General features: G+C 42.0%; 1 protein-coding gene and 1 long non-coding RNA gene across 4 annotated transcripts in view; one reads left to right on the top strand and one right to left on the bottom strand.

The window, feature by feature from the left end:
- The window catches only part of nol10 (nucleolar protein 10), a 64,182-nt gene extending 57,174 nt beyond the window's left edge, over window positions 1-7,008 (top strand). The window contains exons 19-21 of the mRNA XM_067984269.1: window positions 125-369; window positions 1,784-1,886; window positions 6,577-7,008. Of these exons, the coding sequence (XP_067840370.1) occupies window positions 125-369; window positions 1,784-1,886; window positions 6,577-6,696 (468 nt within the window). The 3' untranslated portion in view covers window positions 6,697-7,008. The remainder of the gene's footprint in view (window positions 1-124; window positions 370-1,783; window positions 1,887-6,576) is intronic.
- LOC137321709 (uncharacterized) overlaps window positions 1-22,022 on the bottom strand; it is a 54,882-nt gene that overhangs the window by 8,337 nt on the left and 24,523 nt on the right. For 2 of the 3 annotated variants that reach the window (XR_010962890.1, XR_010962891.1), the window contains exons 3-5: window positions 11,473-11,509; window positions 2,054-2,116; window positions 116-226 (exon numbers count right to left, since the gene is read on the bottom strand). This is a non-coding gene — a long non-coding RNA (uncharacterized lncRNA). Of the gene's footprint in view, window positions 1-115; window positions 227-2,039; window positions 2,117-11,472; window positions 11,510-22,022 lie in introns of all 3 variants that reach the window. The other variant, XR_010962892.1, reaches the window with a different exon arrangement.

Below are 22,022 nucleotides of genomic sequence, written 5' to 3'. Positions count from 1 at the left end.
AAACTGGTTAACCTCAATGTTGGCATATGTAGACGATTTAAGCATAAGAATAATTGTAGCAAAACAAAAATGTTCTAAAATCTTGCACATTTTCATAATTTATGTTTGTACTTACGATCTGCAGAAGGAGGAGGAGTTAGAAGGAAAACCTAGTGATGCAGAGAGCTCTGAAAGTTCTGATGATGATCGAGGCTGGGTTGAAGAGGTCCAAAAACAGCATAAACTCCTGCGCAAAGAACAAAAATTGAGACTGATGGAACAAAGTGAACATGATCAGCAAACTCATTCGAAACCAAAATTCTTTGAGATCAAAACTGGAGAAGAGTTCAGGAGTTTTAAAGATGCTGCTCGAAAACAAAAGCTTCTTAAGTGAGTGTTGCTTCTATGTTTCAGTAAACTTGATGGTTTTTACTTTTCTGATGGTATACATAATCCAAAGTTCCCTCGTAGAAGATGGATGAGGCACATTGCTTCCCTTCCTCCGCTGCCCCCAAATGAGGGATATCTGGGCAAAGTTGTCTACCTTTTTAATCAATATCAATAACTGATTTAAAAGAAAACAAGAGTATGTGAGGATATTTATCATTATTTGAGTGTCAGCTTTGCTTAGTTAGTAGCACTCTTGTTTGAGTCAAAGTTGTGGGTTTGAGTTTCACTCTGAGACATGGGCACATAATCTATGCTGGCACTTCAGTGTAATACTGAGGAGTTCTACTTTGTCAGAGGTGTTATCTTTTGGATGACGCATTAAACTGAGGCCCTCTGTCTGCTCAAGTGATGTAAAAGATCCCGTGGCACTGTTTTGAAGAAAAGCAGGGAGTTCTCCCACAGTCCTGTTCAATATTCCTCCCTCAGCTAACACCACCAGAAACAAATTAACTGGTCATTTGTCTCATTTCCTGCTTGTGGGGCCTTGCTGGATGCAAATTGGCTGCCACGTTTGTCCATATAACAGGGATGGCACTTCGACTTAATTTGTTGACTTTAGGATGTTCTGAGGACATGAAGGGCATTGCATAAAGGAAGTTTGTTCTTACAGTTGCGAGTTTGTAAAATGTAAAAATGACGGGAGCAACTGTTAAAATGCTAGGCCAGTTATTTATAGTAACTACCCTGATCTCCCAGCCCTTTCCCCCTTCCACCCTCATACCAGAAAACCCAAGTAATGCAATTTTGTTTCAATAAAAGAATTCCTAGCGTGTCCCTACCCCATGTCTTTGTGAGTAACTGCATTGTATGATGTGGTATTGAGCCGCATGGACCAGAATACTTCCTTGTCTATGCTGCATTAGCTGACCTCAGCCGACCATCGGTAGGAATACAGTTGCCTTCAGTGTCCCCAGGCTGTGTTGTGAAAAAAAAAATCAGCACGGCATCCTATTCCTTAATGGTTATGCAGTAATCCCCATTGGAAGTACATGTGTGGATGTTGGGTCAGCAAAGGAGCCATTTGGATAATTTCCTTAGTTGAATAGCCTGTTGCTAAGTGATTGTCAGGTATCTCAACCATAGTGGCTATATACAATCACTTAGTGAAACCCTATTTTAGCATTAAACCCCCCCCCCCGCTTTCAGAAAGGATGGTTAATGGAAGGAACAGAAAAATGTTGATGGAATCTGAGTGTGCTATGATAGTCATCCAATATAACGTTCTTGATCAACTTCATTATAACTATTCTACATATTTTACATTTCTGGCACTTGTAACATCCTATCGAGGTGTACAAAACACTTAAAAATTTCTAACCTTGCCATTATTTTCTTTTTACTTGATATTGTACAGAACAACCCTTGAAGATCGCTTGAAACATGAGGAAAGGTCTGGAACAATCCATCTATCTGACACCACTGTAGGCAGTAAACAGTTAACATTCACCCTTAAAAAGGTGAGTTAATTCCATGATGTTATTTACAATAAGGGTGGAATATTCATAGATGTGATAAAGTAAGAGTGAACAAATAAGATAAAACTACCAAATTATCATGTTGACCATTAATTAGGAGGACTGAAAACTTGGTTCCAGTTGCATAATACTCACATTACAGTCCTCACCTGGTAAGTTCTGTTATTGTTAAATGGAACAGGCAGCATTAATTCACAAGTCGAAATCCTCCCCTTCAAAATAAAAAAAGACAAATGTTAAAGATTTGGACAATATTGCACCTGCAATTACTACAGTTTTAACAAAGATTTCAATTATTGTAGTCAGGACTGAGATCAATCCCCATTGATACAGAATCATCGAATGCTATAATACACAAACAGGCTGTTTGGCCCATTCAGTCTGTGCCAGCGTTTTTCTCCACATAAGCCACCTAGTCTAATGCCACTGCTTTCTCCCCAAGCCCTTCGATCTTTTTCAGCCAACTATCTAATTCCCTTTTAAAATAATTTATGGACTCTGCTTCAACAGTAATTTGTGGCATAGAATTCCACTTATTAACCACCTGTGTAAAGAATTTTTTTCTAACTTCCCTTTTAATTCTTTTTAATGTCTTGCTAATCAATGACAACAATCTATCACTTCTTTCCTTCTAAGCCTTCATAATCTTTTAGACCTCCTATCAGGTCACCTGTTAATCTCCTCAGCTCTAATGAAAACAACTCAAACTTCTCAAATACCTATGTGTAATATCCCAGTGAATCTTCACTGCACCTTTTCCAATGTTTTTATATCCTTATAATCAAGTGCTCAAAAATTCACCACTTTTTTTAAAAATTGTGATTGTCTTTTTTTGCTCTATAAAATAAGTGAAGTGCTTTAGCCAGGATTGATTGTTACAGAGCAGAAACCAAATTTATGATAGATTGCAACTTATTTTGATCCCAATTAACCAGAAATGAAAGGCAACTGTTAAAGATTGCTTCAAGTCGTTCTATCCTGAGTTTGGGTGGGGGGGGGGCGGAATGGAATAATATCAAATAAAGCCTTTTGAGAGGTTTAATATATTTTATGGTGGGCATGTAGTCCTGAAACTGGCAAACACAAGCTCTTGAATCGTGCAAATCTCACAATTGTTTGTCAATCAATAATGAAACATTTTCTCAGGCAAAATAAATCTTGTACATTGATAAAAATGTAGCTGGAAAAGATTTGTATGTATGGAAATAGTGTAATTCAGAAGACCAGTTGCAGCATTTTCACACTGCTCCAAGTGTTACTTTACCTGAGCAACTAAATGGCTAAGAACAGTTAGTTACTCAAGTAAGCCTGCAATCTTAAAAATTGCTTTTTGGAGGCTTTACTTTTTTTTAGAAGGTGCCTTTTAGGTTGCAGTCAGATTATGCTTGTTACCTACCACATGAAGTACCTGACTTGTTTCCAATAGTTTGAGCATTTCAATATGTTTTAGTGAATAAAAAATTTGAGCCAAATAACATGCAGTTGTAAAAATGCTTCTTTGATAGGTAAATTTGAGCAATCAATATGCTTTGTGTCTACATAGGCAAAAGGACACATGCTTTCTGACATCTTACAGACATGCATCAGGCAGATAACTTTTAATTTTATGTAGATGGTTAATTGCAGGCAAAGAAAGTGTTGAAGTCAATGAATGCATTCTTGACTAAATACTTGTCAGCTGCTATCCAATACTATTAGTCTGGTTTGGAATACAGATTCCTGGTTCACAGATCTATTTAAACCCGAGTTTTCTCTCATCTGAAATCTGGTTTTATAGTTGGTCTCACTCTTTTTAAATGTAATAGTCTCATTCCAAACATTTCTTCAGTGTTGGCTTCTCTGAGTTGGTATTTTGGAATTTGATACTAATCTAACATTGGTCACTGCAAAAAGGATATTCATCATTTTGAGCCTGTTTAACAGGTTGGTTTGCTTGATCTGTCACTGAGTCATGTGATTTGCACTGCCCTTGTGTGGGCATTGCAGTGAACATTCAAATCAAACTTCCAACAATCTCTTTTTTAGTGAAGTTTTAATTTGGTCCTCCAGTTAAGAATACTCTGATCCAGTGCATAAAACAGTTCACCATTGTGTCTGAGCTAGAGCACAGGTCCTTTAGCATCTTGCATAACTGCTTTTTGAGAAAATCGCAAACTTCCATCAGTAGAGAATTGGTTGAGGTGAAGCGACAATGGGCTAAATAGGCCTTCTGCCAGATTATTGCCCAGGCAATGAAGATAAAAGTCTATCCCAATATGTCCTCACTACCACCACAGTGATGCAATATAACGTAGCTTTCCCCAGATGGGAACCTTATCCACATGTGACCCGTATCTCACTTCAGTTCTCTTGTTTCGTGGAGATTATTTGAAGAACTACAGTGTTAACATCAAATCAGCATGAAGTTGTTCGTAGCTGATGTGGGAGTGAAAAAAATTCAGACTGGTACAATAGGGGCACTCTTCTGAGTTGGGAATAAGGTTGCCTTGTTGGACAGAGTTGATGAAGTGTTGCTCTGTATTTGGCATTTGATGCTGACACTGAATAGCAGAAGTAGGAAATGTTCTGTTCTCAGCAGTAAGCACTTCCAACTTTAACTGCAAACATTTGCTATAAAATTAAAGCAATTTCCTGAAATTCAGTATGAGAATTTTTTTTGGGGCTGGTGGGAGGATATTGAGGTGGAGCCTCATTTTTGGAGGAACTGAGTTACAGAGCCACTTGATAGTTTAAAAAAAACAGAACAAAGAAATACTATGCTACTAACAATTAAGTTCTTTTATGTTTGGAAAATTTAAAAGATCTATACTTTCACGTACAGGTAAGAGAAATTCTTTTCATTTTTCTGCAGCTAGGAAAAAGCGTAGTGCTCATCTTGGCAGGACCTTATTTTGGGGTGTAATTTATGACATACTGCAGTAGATCTACAGACTAGAAATTTTAAAAGTGGATTGTCTTTACTGTCAAATGCTTTAATTTGGATTATAAAAGTTGGGAAAGTATTCTGAACCCTTGCAGTTTTTTGAGTATCAAACTTTTCTTTCCATTTGTAACAAGTGATTGAAAGTGTTAGTTGCAAGCAACAAATGTTAAATTTGTGTTGCCCTTTCTGATGGTTTTACAATAGGAAAATAAATTACCACTAATGAGATTTATTTGAGACAGGAAATCCCAACTGATGTGTATAGTAAGCCTAAATTCAAAGTACTGGTTCAACCACTATAGCAAATGTTTGCGGTTAAAGTTGGAAGTGCTTACTGCTGAGAACAGAACATTTCCTACTTCTGCTATTCAGTGTCAGCATCAAATGCCAAATACAGAGCAACACTTCATCAACTCATTCAATTCAAAGTACCTTTGGATATCTATGACAACCCAAAATAGGTTTGCATTTTAAATATTTTTAAAGAAAAAAACCTGAGGAGTTCCAAAATGAAGCATTCCATGAATAAGCACAAACTTCTTGGGCTCGGCGCCTGAATGTTAATTCTGTGTCAAATAGGTTTGCATGAACATCATAAAGTACTGTATATTGATGCATATTTTATAAGCCACTGTTTTGATCTTACTCTTTGAAAAGTTCCGGTTTCTGAGCAAAAACTGCTCTTAATAATTCTGAAAATGCAGCGCAAAGTATTAAAGGGAGTAGCACTTAAAAATTACGCCAAATTATTATAGGACTTTTGGGTGCAAATGCAGATTATGTCCCTGATGAACTTATAATAACTACTACACTTGGTTTATGTATTGTTCATCATTGTTTAGTCATTAGGGGTAGAGTTTCAGCTCGTTTACACCATTATTATCAGTGCAATCCAGGCAGAATCGGCCAAACCAGCACCAGGGAATTTTAAATGTGAGTGAATTATTGCCCAAAACCACTTACGCTGATGTTTTCTGCGATCTTTTACGCTGGATCAAGATTCATTTCACCCGAATCAGGCCCTGCCCACAAACTGGCCACGCCCCCACGTCGAAATTGCAAGATTACGCTGGTTCGGGAAGGCTCTTCAAATTACAATCAATTTGTTAGGCACAGAGGCACTAGTAGTCACGTTGTAAAAGTCTTTTCATATCAAAAAATATTTAATTTACTAAATGACCGATTAGTGTACAACAGCGAAAATGTAAAATGGTTCAGTAGTTTTTTAAGTCGTTTTCAGTGATTTTAAATCAGGTTACTTGCAGGTGGAGGACAGAGACCATTATTAAAAAGGCATATTTTTGGTGATGATAAACCCATTTTCAGTTGTATTAATAAAACTGCACCAGGTTACCACACTTTAAATACATCAAGGAATACTTTTTAATGGAAGCGGGGGGGAACAATTACGTTTTATTGCGCTGGTTCATGGAAGATTTTATGTTTGTGATTATGCAAATGAATTTTAGCGGAAACTTAAAGCCTAACCTAATCGCAATTTCAAGCAAATTTTCAGCGCAATTTCCAGATTGTGCCTAAAGCGGAAAATCTATCCCTACATTTCTGCCCTCCCTGCTTTCAGGAACCTCCCCAAAACCCGTGCCTTTGGTTCCCCCACCTTAATCCTCTCCATTTTCCCATTCTGTTCTGCATCCACTGTTTTGTCCTCGGTGTGAAGTGCTTTGAGAAGTCTTACTGCATGTGTTGTAGAAATGCAAGTTGTTAAATCTCTTAACCTTCACTTCATAGTCTGAACAACAAAAGAAGCGACAAGAGGCTGAGAAGCAGCATCATGAAGAAAGGAGACGACTCAGGCGTTCTGCAGGACACCTCCGAGGCAAAGCAGCGAAAGGCCAGCCGTTCTCCTAAAGCAAAGAACATTGTTGGGTTTCCATTTTATTTCCCTCAGTGAATAACTGGGTGCCGAGCAGTTCCAAACACTCTAAAATCAAAACACCATCAGTAAAAAGAAAACCAACAATAAAGGCTATCTGCAGTAGCTTCAGACAGGAACTCTGCCATCTGCTACTTCAGATTAGACAACTTAGAAGTATTGGATGATGTGAGACCTTGAAAATTTGTATTTTTGGATCACATTCTCCACTGTACAGACAAAATATCATGTATATTTATCAGCACAGGGTTTTTAAAAAATTTATTAAATATTGTTTGTTCGTGTTTTGTCTGTTTAGTACCACCTGTTGTTTTTCTAAATTAGCATTTTTCCGTATCCACAAGCATATACAGAAAACAGCTTGTTCTATTAGTTTAGCATTGTTCCTTTCCTTTAAATGAAACCAGCAATCTTGTGGTATGAAATAGAGTTTCAGTATATAAATGCCATAATCTAGGGCATGTTAATGTTATTTTTATTGAAGGTGTATTTCCTCAAGCATTTCTTGAAAGGATGTTGAAACAATGCAGATGATTTATAAATATCATGTAAGAACTTTTTTTTTTCCATAGCCAGATCTATTAGAGAACAGGCAAACCAAATACTGACTTCCCCAATCCCCAAGTTTGTAAATGTAACTTTGGGGGGAATTTTAACTTTCCTACACTACAACAAATGAAGTACTTTTTATTGGGAAAATGCTTTGGGACAACCTGAGATTGTCAAAGGCAGTATATAAATGCAAGTTCTTCACTTTTTTCCTCTCTCCTTCTCTCCCTCCCTCTCTCTTTCTCTTCTCCCCCACCCCGGCCCTGCTGGGCAGGAATCAATTAGCTAAGCAGTTAAAATGGAGCAGCTCCATCTCTCACTCCGAACCCCCAATTTCTAATTTTAATGGTGCTGGTTTTGTCGGCGGATGAGGTGCCTGCTGGACGTGTGTGGCAACCTCATGCATAAATGCTAATCAGGGTCCTATGATGTCGTTATTGGACCAGTCATGCTGGATTTCCTGCTAGGAGGAGTGGAGTATCTGGGCCTCCCCTTTCCCACCCGGGAGACCCTGCCCACACACCTGTGTGCCAGTGATCTTTCCCTTAGTGCCAGCAGCTGGCTTTCATAATGCCTGAACTTTCTCTCCCGCCCACTTATGCTTTCTGTCTGTTTCTGGTAGACAGCTGAATGGTGGCATGTTGATGAGGCCAGGGAGTTGAAATGTCCTGGGCCTGAAATTTTTGACAGCGGGTTCGTTTTGTGCCCACTTGCCTGAAACCTGCTCTGGGTTAAAACTCACCCTTTTGTTTTTGTCCACAGCTCTAAATAGTTTATATGTGCTCTAAACAGTAGTACCACCAGCACCAATTCCTGTGACACCTTGCTGATGATTTATGAAAAAGCAAAAGAATTGATACATAATGAATTATTTACATAATGTACTTTTAATATAGCTGTCCAAAGTAGTGCCTAGTGCTAGTGTGTCTTATCCATAAGATGCCATCTATTAGTTTGCTAGTTTGAGAGATTAAAACACTATCTCAAAGGCAAATATCTACTTTCTACCTGTAGTTGACGTCTGCTAAATGATAACGGTGCTGACTATACAGTTGGGTTGGTTGTCTTGTTTTACAGATGTTTTATCTAACATGGCAATCTAGTTTTTTTTTAAATGGACAATTTGTGCAAGGCTTACTAGGGCCAGAGGAGTGCTGCAATGCGACACATACCTCTACCGGAGTAATGATTGAGTGAATTGTTGATGTCTTAAAGGGGCCCTTTCGCTTCCTTGACAGTTTGCCGAGGGGAGACGCTAGAGCATGCTCCGTCTCTTAGGACCTGCAGAGTTGTAGTATGCTGTGCCCTGCACAAATTTGTCATTCAAGAAACGACTGGATGTGGACATTCCTGGGGAGGTCTCTAGCTGCTTTGAAGACAGAACTACATTAATGAGAGCATCAGGATGACCATCACTCAGAGGACTCCTACATCACAACTGATCACCAAAGTTGTCTTCTGTTTAACCACAGTCTACCTATGTCACTGCTGTCTTAAATCCTTCTCCCCCACCTTCAAATAATGTGGAGATGCCGGTGATGGACTGGGGTTGACAATTGTAAACAATTTTACAACACCAAGTTATAGTCCAACAAATTTATTTTAAATTCCACAAGCTTTCGGAGGCTTCCTCCTTCGTCAGGTGAATGGTATGACTGTCTTCCTTCTCTCTCTCTCTCTCTCTCTTTTTTTGGGGGTTTGTATATTCGGTGGCCTTTTTAGGTGACACCTTTCTGTCTGCTCACTGTGATTGCCTTGGCAACGGGCAGTAATCACCAGGCATTGTTCTGTGATTTTAAAATGCGAAGGATTCGAAAATCTCATTTCCACACCATTCACCTGACGAAGGAGGAAGCCTCCGAAAGCTTGTGGAATTTAAAATAAATTTGTTGGACTATAACTTGGTGTTGTAAAATTGTTTACAACCTTCAAATAAAGGTTTAATCCTTAAGTTTGGTATCTATCCTAGAACATCACAACACATCTTTGCCATGCCATTAACCAACTGATTGAATAACTGAGCATGAAATAAGTGCACCCTTTCCTGTATGCTTCTAATTTCGATGAATAAGAAAGCATACTATAGAAGTACACTCTGAATACATCAAATTCCAGAGTGAACACAAGTAAATGTACTCTTTTGTGAGACCGTGCCAACCACTGTAGACTTAAGCTCATCCAAAATTCTGCTGACCATTTCCTATCCTGCATCTGTGGGTATGGTAGTGTAGTGGTTATGGCACTGTACTAGTAATCCAGAGAATGTGGGTTCAAATCCCACCACGGCAGTTGGGAGTATTTGAATTCAGTTTTTTGAAGAAATCTGAAACCAATAAAAGTGACAGAAGAACCTGTTGAATTGTTAAAAAGTGTAACTGGTTCACTAATGTACTTGTATGGCCTATATATGACTCCAGTCCCATACCACTGTGGTTGACACACCAACTTGCTGTCTGAAATGGTATGCAAGCCATTCAGTTGTATCAAACTGCTACAAAGCAGCATATGAGAGAACCTTCACCACACGGACTACAGAAGTTCAAGAAGGCCTTACCACCTCACCAACTATGGATGGACAATAAATGCCGGCCTTGCCAGCAACTTCCACACCCAGAGATTTTTTTTTTGAAGTACCACACCTATCACTCCTATCCTTACTAACCTTCGTTGGTTCCCATCACTCAAGCACCTCAACTTTACCCTTGTGTTTAAATCCCTTCATGGCCTTGCCCCTCCCTATCTTTGTAATTTCCTACAGCCCTACAACAACTCCCCCGCCCCCCCCCCCCCCCCCCCCGAACTCTCCATTACTCTAACTCTGGACTCAAGTGCATCCCCACCCCCCACCCCTCCTTCTATGCAATCATTAGTGTCCATGCCTTCAGCCCCCCTACATCCACACTCTGGAATTACCTCAAAAAACCTCTGCCTTTTCACATCCCTCTTGTCTTTAAGACCCTGCTTAAAACTTTGAACAAGTTTTTGATCATCCCTCCTAATACCTCCTTTGGCTCGGTGTCCATTAACTTTTTGATTACGCTTCTAGCAATCACCTCAACATTTATCCACGTTACAAGCACTATGTAAATGTAAATTGTTGCTGTTGATATGCAGCACAGTGACAATGAGCATTGGAGCATTGATGTTAGGTGCCAAAGAGCCAGGAGGATGCAGGTACAGACCTCAGAGCATGTTTGTTGGAAGCTGCAGCATCTCCCAGCAGGAGGAAGGAAAATTGAATGTGGTATTTCAACTTGGGCAGTTTCTTGTGACCAACCATCGTTTTGGAAGCAGGCCAATTCTCTGCCCTCTTACAGCAGTCGTAAATCTACTTGAGGATTGTTTATATTGGGAAAGTAACCTTAATAAAATGTATTTCTGATCTAGCAACATTCTTGTGCTCCTAAACTCCTTGATTAATTACTTGTCCTGCATTCAAGAAGATGGCAAGGTAGGTTTTAAGCTTTTTTTATATAAATCCTTGAATACTGTGCGCAGGTGATAATCTTACCTTTTATAAATTCAATTTGGCCTTTGTGGGTCAAGTTTAGCATGTTCTCCAATTTTGATACTAACTATTTATCGTCAGAATTTAGCAAAGGTAGCTACAGAAATTGTGGCAGTGTTTCAAAATGCATCTCACCCCGATTTAAAGAAAATTGAACATTTCATTAGATTTCTCAAAATCTTTGAAATCATATCCTGCCAAATTACAGAGAATCCATTTTCTAGCACCAAATGTTTTTGTCACTGAGGAAACTGAATTACAGCTGCTTGTGCTATGTTTCAGGTAATATGACACCAGGATTGACTGATCGCTATATATAAAACTCTACTCACAATTCTGGCACGCAAGTGTAGCAATTATTATACATCTGCAGCAGTTCAGATAAAAAGTAAAGTCAATGTCCTATAGGATTCTGGGATACTTGAGAGTTCTTGAGAACATAACTGGTTTTGCAAAGTCCTTGAGATTGTGCAGTATCGCACATTGTAGCTGTAGAGCCACAAGGAATGAAGGCTTTTTTAGATAACAGGTGGGAGTGCAGAAAATTTGGGTTATTCTTGGAACTCTTTGGCTCCTAGACCTTGGTGCTATTACATTCTCCTTATAACAGCTTCTTGTTGCCATAGTAAACGTCAAACAGCATTTTCTTTTTTCTATTTTACACCAAATTATAAATCTTTTTTCAATTTCTTACCTCGTTACATACCCGATAGCAGCTTATGTTTGGGTCACTGTTTAAAAAAGAAACAGAAAATTTTCTAAGTCAGTAAATGTTACAGGTAACCCTGGCTCTTTTCTGTTCAATCAAGTAAGCCTGTGTGGATGCAGAAATACCAAAAGATCCAAGTGCTGTGAAATCCCCATATGTCCAAATTTCTACAAATTCTAGGCAATGTGTGTTTGTTTCAATTTGAGGCTTTAAAAGAAAATAACGTTTTTTTTTGCTCCTTTCCTCCTGGATGCTAGGGATGGACCTACATTGGCTCCCGCTCCACCATCACCTTGATTTTAAAATTCTCATTTTTGTGTTCAAATCCCTCCATGGCCTCACCCCTCCCTACTTTTGTAACGTCCAGCCCTACAACCCTCCAAGAACTCTGTGCTCTTCCAACTCTGGCCTCTTCTGCATCCCCTACTCCCTTCGCCGCAGCATTGGCAGCCGTGCATTCAGCCATATAGGTATTCCGTGATATTCTGGTACCCCTCTGGTATTCCCTCCCTAAACCTCTCCACCTTTCTTTTAAGACACTCCTTAAAACCTACCACTTTAGCCAAGCTCTTGGTCACCCAACCTAATAACTCCTCCTTTGGCTCAGTGTCAATTTCTGTCTGATTAAGCGCCTTGGGATGTTTTACTATATTAAAGGCGCTATATAGATGCAAGTTGTTGATGGCTCATAAGCCAATGTTGGCCCTCCAGTTTTTTGCCAAAGTTGCTTTTATAATTCAGGCTTCCTCCCAACTTTCAAGTTCACTGTAAAAGGTAGTTTCCATAAGCAGGCCTGCTCTGCTTAGAAAATGAAAATGAAAATAATAGTGTTAATATGATTGTACAGTCCTGTATTCTCAGTACAGTCAACAGTTCTAAGTCCAAGATGACTTTTGAGATTCTTAGTCTCTTAGACTTTGGAACTGTGTACTTTGATTTTTTTTTTACACAAGCAGCCATATTTGTGCTTATTGAGTTATGTCATGCCAAGTGATTTGGACATGTACTTTTCAAGTGAACTAAAGATGAACAGTAATCTCAAGCCCTTTATACCAAGTCTTTCAAGTCATCGGTGTGGATTTGGATACAATATGAGCTTCCTCAGCAAGATACACTCTCATGAGACAGCCATTAGTTCTGCCTTTCTTGCAGTGGTAAACATTGAGGAGTTAATCCATATTTGTTCTAATATGGGTCTGCCTTCAAGTGAGTAATACAGAGAGCTGTTGGGAATAATTGTGACTTTGGACGATAGTGTAAAACGGGCGATATCAGATCAGCCGTCTGTTAAATACCTCCGCTGACTTTCATTTCTATTGATTTCAATGGAAATGAAAATTGGGAGAGATCTATAATGGGCGGCTGATCTGATATTGTCCGTTTTACACTCACCCAAAGTCAAGATCTACCCCAGTGAGTTTTAGCAGGTTATTTGAATCTGGGGATCATCACAATACTGGCCCTTATCTAGCATTTGTACAGACAGATTTTTCAGTGAGTGCCACTGGATAATGAATAGGAATGGGACCTTGGCTGGTTCTTCCCCTCCATTGCCCAGTGATGCTGAGGCAGCTTTAATAGTCCTATAGTTGGCCTGCTGAAATTAGCTGACTCCACACAGTTTAGGGATCAAATCTAAGTCCTTTGTGTGGTTCAATACAATAGGGAAATCCTATTTTGTTATTTTAAAGGAATCTAATCTTTCCCCTACCCTCCTCCCAGTAAGGCGATCTTGTATATCTTCAGTTGTAGTTCCAGATCCCTTGTGAGTTGGTGCAATAGAAATTCAGGAAAATCATGCATTAGTACAGCTTATATAACCAGTTTTTATTGCTTGAATACATTAATATAGTTTATATAACCCCAAATATTATTACTTGAATACATGAGTGCAGGCCATACTATTATTGCTGCTTGGATTCATGACTACAGTCTATATAACCCACATATTACTCTTAATATTTTACAGACGACATTAAAAGGCCACCTTCAAGAAAAGTATCTTGCATAAACCTTTTGTTTGCAAACATATGACATGATCCCGTGCATTATTGCATCTAGTCTTTTTAATGATGAAGAGCTGTTCTGGCTCTGCTCCCTCCTGAAACAGAGATTTACCAAACACAATGGCCCCAATATATACGGGGAGGCAGGGAGGGAGTGGGGGCGCGTGAGATCCTGAGACAGAGAGATCCTGCCGAATTTAGGGTCCCCGGCAATCGGAGATCGGGGCATGGTGGGGGACCTCGAAGTGCGGCAGCAAGGAGGGAGGGAGAGAGAGAACAGAGCCTTATTTAAATATTATAATTATGGACCTGCTTCTCCAGAGCAGGTTACTCGGGCGACCCCTATCCCACTGCTACTTCTCCCCCCCCCCCCCCCCCCCCCCCAATCCTCTCCCGACAGTCGGGGGGCCCAATGACACTGATCCTTTAAATTAAGTTCTTATGGCACTGGTTTTGTTAGGTGAAGGGATTTTTAATACTGTATATTTTTGCAACAATGTCAAAAATATAGTGACCTTGCAACTCTAAATACGTGGCTTTAGTGCACGAATAACATCTCTCCCAGCATGTAAATACAACTATGACAAAGTAGCAAAATTACGTGAATTGTAGGCGATACTTGGTATCAGTCATGGAACAACGGTTCCCAATCATTTTGCACAATATGTTCAGAGCAAGGTCTAAAAAGCTAAAACTCTGCCAATTTAGCCGAGTTAGATCACAAAGATCACTACGATTGCAAAAGTGAAAATTATTGTTCTAAGCTGACGTGAATATATTTAATGTAGCCAAATGTATAACTTGAGATGAGGTTTGATGTTGAAAATGTGCTCGCAGTGCCTTCAGCGGTAGCTCACTGGTTAAGGCAGTGAATAGTTGAACCATACAAATGAAGAGATCCCAATTTTAATCCGTAATCTGTGCTGATTTGGTTGACCTCAGTCAGGACAGGTGGCAGGAGCACTACCCTTGACCTCAGCACCTCTGTGTCACTGAGGGGAAAATTGTCCAGAGTTCCCACTTCTGATCACTATACAATGATCCTGGTGGAAGTGCATGTGGGGGGATGTCTGACAAAGATTGGATTGGACTGGACTGTGATGCTACCATTGTCAAATAGCCCGCTAACAACAACTTAAATTTATATCGCGCCTTTGAAGTAGTAAAATGTCCCAAGGTGCTTCACAGGAGCATAATCAGATAAAAATTGACTGAGCCAAAAAAATAAATATTAGGACGGGTGAACAAAAGTTTGGTCAGAGGTAGGTTTTAGGAGCATCTTAAAGGAGGTGAGAGAGGTGGAAAGGTTTAGGGAAGGGATTCCAGAGCTTAGGGCCAAGACATTCACTATCATGAGTAAATAATGGCCACTTGGGTGAGGCACCAGAGGCCAAGTAGCACCCATGGACACTAATGTTGTAAATGTTAAAGTGGATGCAGATCTAATCCTGGAGAGAATAAGGTGTCTCAAATCAAATTGAGTTGCTGGTCAGAATGGCATTCACCCGTGCGTGCTCAAAGAAATGGAATCTGTGCTAAGTGAGCCCTTTGCTTATATAATAGCTCACAAAGTGTGGGATCATTCCTATGGACTGGAGGGAGGCTCATGTTGTACCAAAATGGCAACAAGGCAGAACCAGAACATTAAAGACCCATTAGCTTGAGGCAGTTATAGGAAAGTTGTTAGAAGGGATAATTAGGGATACGTAGTCTGTAAGACCACGTTGACAGAGAAGGATTATTAGTGACTCACAACATGGCTTCTGGAAAAGAAGGTCATGATATATCAACCTGGTTGAATTCTTTGAGGCGATTACTAGGTTTTTGGATTATATATTTGGATTTTCAAAAAGCTTTTGACACATCACAGGTTACTAAATAAGATAGAGTCCTGTGGGATTGGAGGGTGGATCCATGGTTGGATGGGGAATTGGTTGCATTCTCGTAGACAGAGGGTTGTCATTAATGGTAGTGGTTTAACACGTTACTAGTGGAATTGCGCAGGGATCGGTGTTAGGACCGATACTCTTCGTGATCTAATTTAATGATCTGGATGATGGCACTGGGGCTACTGTCTGCATGTTAGCAGATGACATGAAGATTTGGGCCAGTGTCAGAACCATTGAGAAGAAAAAAAGATGACAATCAGATCTAGAAGTGATGGGGGAATGGGTCAGGATCTGGCAGATGATATTTAATGGAGACAAATGTAGTGCTATGCTCGTGGGCAGGGATACTACCAAGCATGTGAATATCGTGCTGGGTTCTGAATTAATGTGTGTTGAGTGGGAAAGAGATCTGCGTGTTACAGTGCATGAGTCTCTAAAGGTTCACGACCAGTGCTGAGAGGCTATGGCAAAAACAAATAGAGTATTGGGATGTATAGCTAGGACAATCCAATATAAAACAAAAAGCACTGTAGTGTCCTTGTACAAGACCTTGGTCAGGCCTCACCTAGAATATTGTGTCTAGTTCTGGTCCCCAGATATTGAGGTCTTGGAAGAGGTTCAGAGAAGGTCCATTAGATTAATACCTTATTTAAAAACCTTTAGCTATCACAATAACTTTTTACTCTAGAAAAGCAGTCTTCTGGGTGACCTGATTGAAGTATTTAAAATGATTAAGGGACTAAACTGTGTTCATGTAGATAGATTATTTGAGTTAGGTAAGTTATGGAGAAAAAAGGGACATGCGTATAAGTTATGTAAACATAGAACGCGGTTCGATGTCAGGAGGTTCTTCTTTCCGCAGAGGGTGATTAACCTAAGGAACCATTTGCCGGCTCATGCAGTGAGTGTGGATTCATTTCAAACATTCAAAGATATTCCCCCCCCCACTCCCAAGCTCCTGGAGGGGGCTGATATTGCTGTGTACAAAAGGGAGGTGGGACGTTGGGTGATGTACCTCATGGTCACTCTAATCTCCTGGAACTCGTTTTTGATCGTCTTCGGGGGTAGAAAGGAATTTGCCACAATTCTTTTCTCCCTGAATTGGCCTCGGGTTTTTAAAACTTCTTTTGCTTCTCCCAGGGGGTTTAATGGCTGCTGCTGGGTGGGGAACATTGAGCGTCATGTTGCCTAGTTGCTGGTCTTTTTCTGTCCGTCTTTTTCATATGTTCGTAAATGCACTGCAGCAATGACTCAGTGTCTTGAGAAGAGGAGGAAGGAAGGAAAAAATTGTTAAAGGTGAAAAAAAGAGAAAAGATACTAGCAGTATATGCAGATAGACTCCAGATTTTGAGATGTTTCAGTGTTAAATTCTTCTAGTTTCATCAGACAAAGCAATGGTGAAAGCAGCCCTCTGTGTTTACTGCTGGTGAATACAAAGGCTTTTCAAAGCCCTTGGTCTTTCATTTGTTGAAACCCGTTGAAACCAGTAATGGGCAAAAAGTTGTGCTGAATAAGTTATTTCAATCTGAAGATTCATTGTTTGGCTGCCCTAAAATGGGAAGGCCAAGGCAGGAAAGCTTTTTTCTTTCATTTTACCTTGTAAAAATTTCCATTGTATAAAAATAAGATGTGTTACAAATGGACACCTAAAACATAACCTATTGTATTTAAATATGGACAACACAGCATCTTTATTAATAGCCTCCGCAGGTACAACACTTAATCTGTTTTCTTTTATTATTGTTGATGTCCATTTGTAAAAGATCAACACCACAAGAAAGTGATGTGAATGTTAACATTAATCATGTGTTGTAGTCATTTTAATTCTTTTCCCCCAAAATTTCCTCTGCTCCTCTCCTGAAGTTACCGATTCATTTGGGGGTACAGTTTCATGAGTGGGATCAGCCTTTCAGTACCTTATGCAAGTGACCATTCTTTATGTGTGAGCCTAAACAGTGAATTATGCTGACTGTACAAAGGCAGAAAATGCTGGCAACACACATCTAAGTAATCATCTTCGAGAGGGTATGACCAGCATTCGTAGGTTTTCCTTTTATCTCTAATAGAACTTTTGACTGCAAGTTGAGTACATTATCTTTTGTACATAGTGTGCTTCATTGTTTGAAACATACATGCACATTACTTATAAATGCAGAGCAAGAAAGGAGACTGAAATCAGTACAGTCTATAGAGAAACACGACATTGAAATCGGGTATGGTGTGAATCATAATTTAATAGTCACGTATAAATACTTTAAAGAACCATCCCTTAATCATACCATCCTGACTAGTTACTTAGTGAGCCTGTAGATCAAGTTTGACTCTGCTCCAACACTGGCCCTGTCCCTGTGCACTGGTTCTGTCTCTGTAACTCCGTAAACAGTATGATTTCAATGTCTGTCTGTCTATGTATTTCTATGTAGTTCAATGAAAAATATTAAAATAACGTCCAGTATTTGGGCAGCCGACAGGAATGTTAGTTATAGAATTAACTGTGTGTAATGTTGGTGCAACAACATCACATTAACTTGCATTATTCTCATCTTTATCATAAAGTCCCAAGGCTCTACAGAAATAGACACAATGGGCTCAATTTTAAAAGGGTGGCGGGATGGCAGCGTGGTGGGGGGGGGGTTCAATGGGCACGTGGCAAACCCGGATAATAAAAACATACCTTTCCCCGTGCGATCGCGACATAATTGGTGACCATTAACCTTGTTTCCGGGTTTGCCGTCCGAAAGCTGCACAGTGGGCAGACTGCGCGCCCGCATGACAGGCTGTCAGCTGGAGCATCTGGATTTAAAGAGCCATTGCTCCAGTGGATTTTGCTGGAGCAAAGAGCAAGAAAATCCAATGGAGCAGCACAGGGGCAAGGCTGCTCCAAGATTCAGCAATGCCTCACTTCAGCTGCTACTGGCCGGGGTGAGAAAGAGGAGGGAATTATTTTACCCAGCCGACAGGAGGAAGCGCCCTGCCTCTACCACCAAGGCCTGGCTCGAGGTGGCAGAGGAGGTAATGAGCAGGAGCAACATATCCCGCAGGGTCCCGTGCAGGAAGCATTTCAATGACCTAACCAGGTCAGCAAAAGTGAGTACACTTACTGATTCTCCTGCATTCCGTGTTCCACATCACAACCACCCCCCCACCCCGCCACCCATTCTGCATTGCCAAGACTACTCCATCACATCACTCCTCACATCCACTTAAGGTTCATCCTCAACTTACCTGCACTTCCTGAGCACATTCTCACCTCCCCATTAGTCACCCCACTACTACCGCGCACCCCAATCCTCATCCAATGTGATGGCTCTGTCTCATACTCACCCTCTGAAGCACCTCTTTCACAGTCAGCCTCACCCAAACCAATGCATTCATCGGTTGGCCACTTCACCATCACTCACTCACAGGTCTGTACTTTCTCCTCTTCTAGAAGAGAGCGCAAAATGCATGCGAGAGGGCAATGACTGGAGGGGGGCCACAACAAATAGCGGTCCTCACTGGCGTGGAGGAGGAGGCCCCGGAGAACAGCCGCACCCTCGAGTACCTGTCCATCGGGGACACTGAGACTGGCACCCAACAAACGTCTGGTGACACAACTTTAACATTCATCACACACAACATGAATTGATGTTAACAATGATTGGCATGTTGAACACCTCAGTATGCTCATCGCAACATGACACATCTGTGATGATGCTTAATATTGCTTTCTATTCTCTTACAGGCCCTTCAACGACCGCAGTGATGGCAGAGGGCGATTCCTCAGAGGAAACCTCTGAGAGCGCACTGTCACATCTTAGCAAGCCATCTACCAGCACAGATACTCACACCTTGGTGGGTCCTAGTAGTCAGTTAGTTGGCACTTAGTGAGTCACCACACACAAGTGAGCACTAGCAGACACTGGTGGCAGGGGCAGCTGTGGAGAGTCCACGTCGGTGGGCGGTCTCCTCTCCAGGCTCTGCATAGCTGGATGCAGATGCTGAACCCCGGGGGCCATCCTTTAAAAGGAGAATGATCGAGGGAAGCAGCACATTTGCGAGGTACTGGAACAGGTGCCACGCACACTCTCCACAATAGCCCAGAGGATGGAGGAGTCCAACTCCTGCATTAGTGGAATGGTGGCACAGGTACAGGAGGGAATCGCTGAGATAGTGTCGCAGGGACATGAGCAACTGTCTGAGATAGTGTCGCACGTAACTGTGGAAATGTCTGAGGTAGTGTCTCAGGTAAATGTGGGAATGTCTGCGATGGAGAGAAGGCTAGCCTCCATTGAACTTCAAGCACGGCTCACAAATGAGTCCATTCAGGCCCTGACGATTGCCGTGTGGCCTCAGGGTGAACAACATTCTGCCGCTTTAAACAGGCTGACAGATACGTTGGAAGTGACCTTACAAAGCTTCACACATGTCCTCCAAACTGTTGTCCAGCCTGGCCCAGGAGAGGGATGATAACCAAAGGGGCCATGGAAGTGGGGACGCCATTCAAAGCGCTCCCACGTCTCACCCATTGCCCTCCTCTTAATCAGTACCCACAATGCTGCCTCCTCTCCAGGTGGCCGAGTCTGCCCCTGCACAGTTGCAGGTGGAGCAGTCTTTGGAGGGACCCTCACGGGCTCCAAAACCCAGACGGCGTAGGTCCAAAGCATCTAAGCAGTTCGACCATGGACATGAGCAACCTGCCACTACCTCTGCTGCAGCCACAGGGGATGCACCACGTAGAAGCGGTAGGAAGAGAAAGGCTAAGGATTTGTGATCACAAATGGTATGCACAAGGGTGTCTGACAGACGGTCATGTTTTTCATTTATATTTGGTTTATATTAAAGTCACATTAAATGTTATCATTCTCACCCCTACTGCCATGTCTTGCCATTTCTTGACTGGCTTTTGTAATAGCGCCCTTTCATGTGCCTCACCATAAACGGCGACACTTGATGCCGCTCATTGGGTCACTTTACAGTGGGTGTATGTGTAGCTGCAGGACTGTTTTGTGCGGGGGGTGCGGTGGGTGGGGGGGTGGGCTGGTGTTGGTGCTGGTCTTTCCAGGTGCTGTGAGGACTGGACTCTTCTCACTTTCTGATCTTATGAGAACTGTTCACATATGAGTGACTCCCTGGCCTCACGAGTAGCCAGGTGAGCCGCTGCTCTGCCCATGGGTTCGTCCTCCTCCTCCTCCTCCTCCTCCTGCTCCTCCTCAATGTGATGGAAGATGTGGATGGTGGATGAGGTGATGGGGCCTTCTCAACCGGTACCCCTCTCTATTGCGCCATGTTGTGCAGGACACAACACCCTACTATAATACGACCCACTCTCGCTGGTGCATATTGAAGCGCTCCCCCAGAATGATCGAGGCACCGAAATTGCATTTTCAGCAGCCCTATCGCATGTTCAATTATAGACCTGGTGGTGATGTGGCTGTTGTATCAAAGCTGTTGCTCGCTCATGGGGTTCCTCAGAGGTGTCATGAGCCATGTGTGCAGGGGGTATCCCTTGTCCCGAGGAGTCAGCCCTTAAGGGTGTTCAGTACGTCGAAGAGGCCCGGGATGTTGGATTCACTCAGAATGAACGAATCGTGGCAGCTGCCAGGGAATCTGGTGCACACGTGAAGAAATCTCTTGCGGTGGTCACAAACGAGCTGAGCGTTGATGGAGTGATAGCCCTTTCTGTTGATGAACAATCCTGGCTTGTAAGGAGGTGCTCAGATTGCTATATGCATGCAATCGATTGCACCCTGTACACGTAGGAAGCCATCCACAGAGTGGAATCCCACTGCCCTCTCCGTCTGGCTGAGGTCGTCCATGGGGAAGTTGACGTACTGCGAGGCCCTGCGAAACAAGCCATCGGTGACCTGCCTTATGCACTTGTGTGCAGATGACTGAGAGACCCCCGGCGATGTCACCGGTGGCACCCTGGAATGATCCAGAGGCAAAGAAGTTGAGCGCAGTGATCACTTTAACTGCGACGGGTAATGAGATGCCGCTCGGCCCAGCCATAAGCAGCTTGGCATGAAGGAGGCTGCAGATGTCTGTGACCACCTGGCGACTCACTCTCAGCCTCTGTATGCACTGCTCCTCAGAGAGGTCCAGGAAGCTGAGCCTCGGTCCGTAGACCCTCTGACAAGGGTAGTGCCTCCTGCAACGTCGGTCCCTCTGTTGTTGCCCTCCGTGCTCTTGTGCAGGTGCCTGTGGCGCAGCACTGTGTTGTGGAGCTCCACGTGGCGGAAGTGCACGCCGTGCCTGGCGAGGATGGTGATGTTCCTCGTCCTCAGATGTACTGGTGAATGCAGCCATCACGCCCCCCCATCCTGATGGTGTCAGTTTGAGGGGGTCCAAAAAGTTGGAAAATATGTGTAAACAGTGCGTTTCTGCGTGGAAACCATGAATTTTCAGTCTAAACACAAATATCTCCCAGCCAAAAGTTTGTCTGAGAGAACTGAGTGCCTGCTGCAATAACAGACCTTTTATCCCCATCTGTCAAACAGGGATTTAAATGTCCAAATAGCTGCCGGCTGAAACACGACTCATTTCCCATCGCGTGTTTCACACAGCACGGGAAACACGTTGAGGCAGCGTTGAAATCACTTGCCAGCATAATTAATTACATTCATGAACATTTCAAGCACTTTAAATTGCCGGCTTCTTC

Source organism: Heptranchias perlo, chromosome 5 (assembly GCF_035084215.1).
Source record: "Heptranchias perlo isolate sHepPer1 chromosome 5, sHepPer1.hap1, whole genome shotgun sequence".
In the NCBI taxonomy this organism is placed as follows: domain Eukaryota; kingdom Metazoa; phylum Chordata; class Chondrichthyes; order Hexanchiformes; family Hexanchidae; genus Heptranchias; species Heptranchias perlo.
The sequence above is the reverse complement of the archived record's forward strand: the minus strand, read 5'-3'. Positions and strand labels throughout refer to the sequence as shown.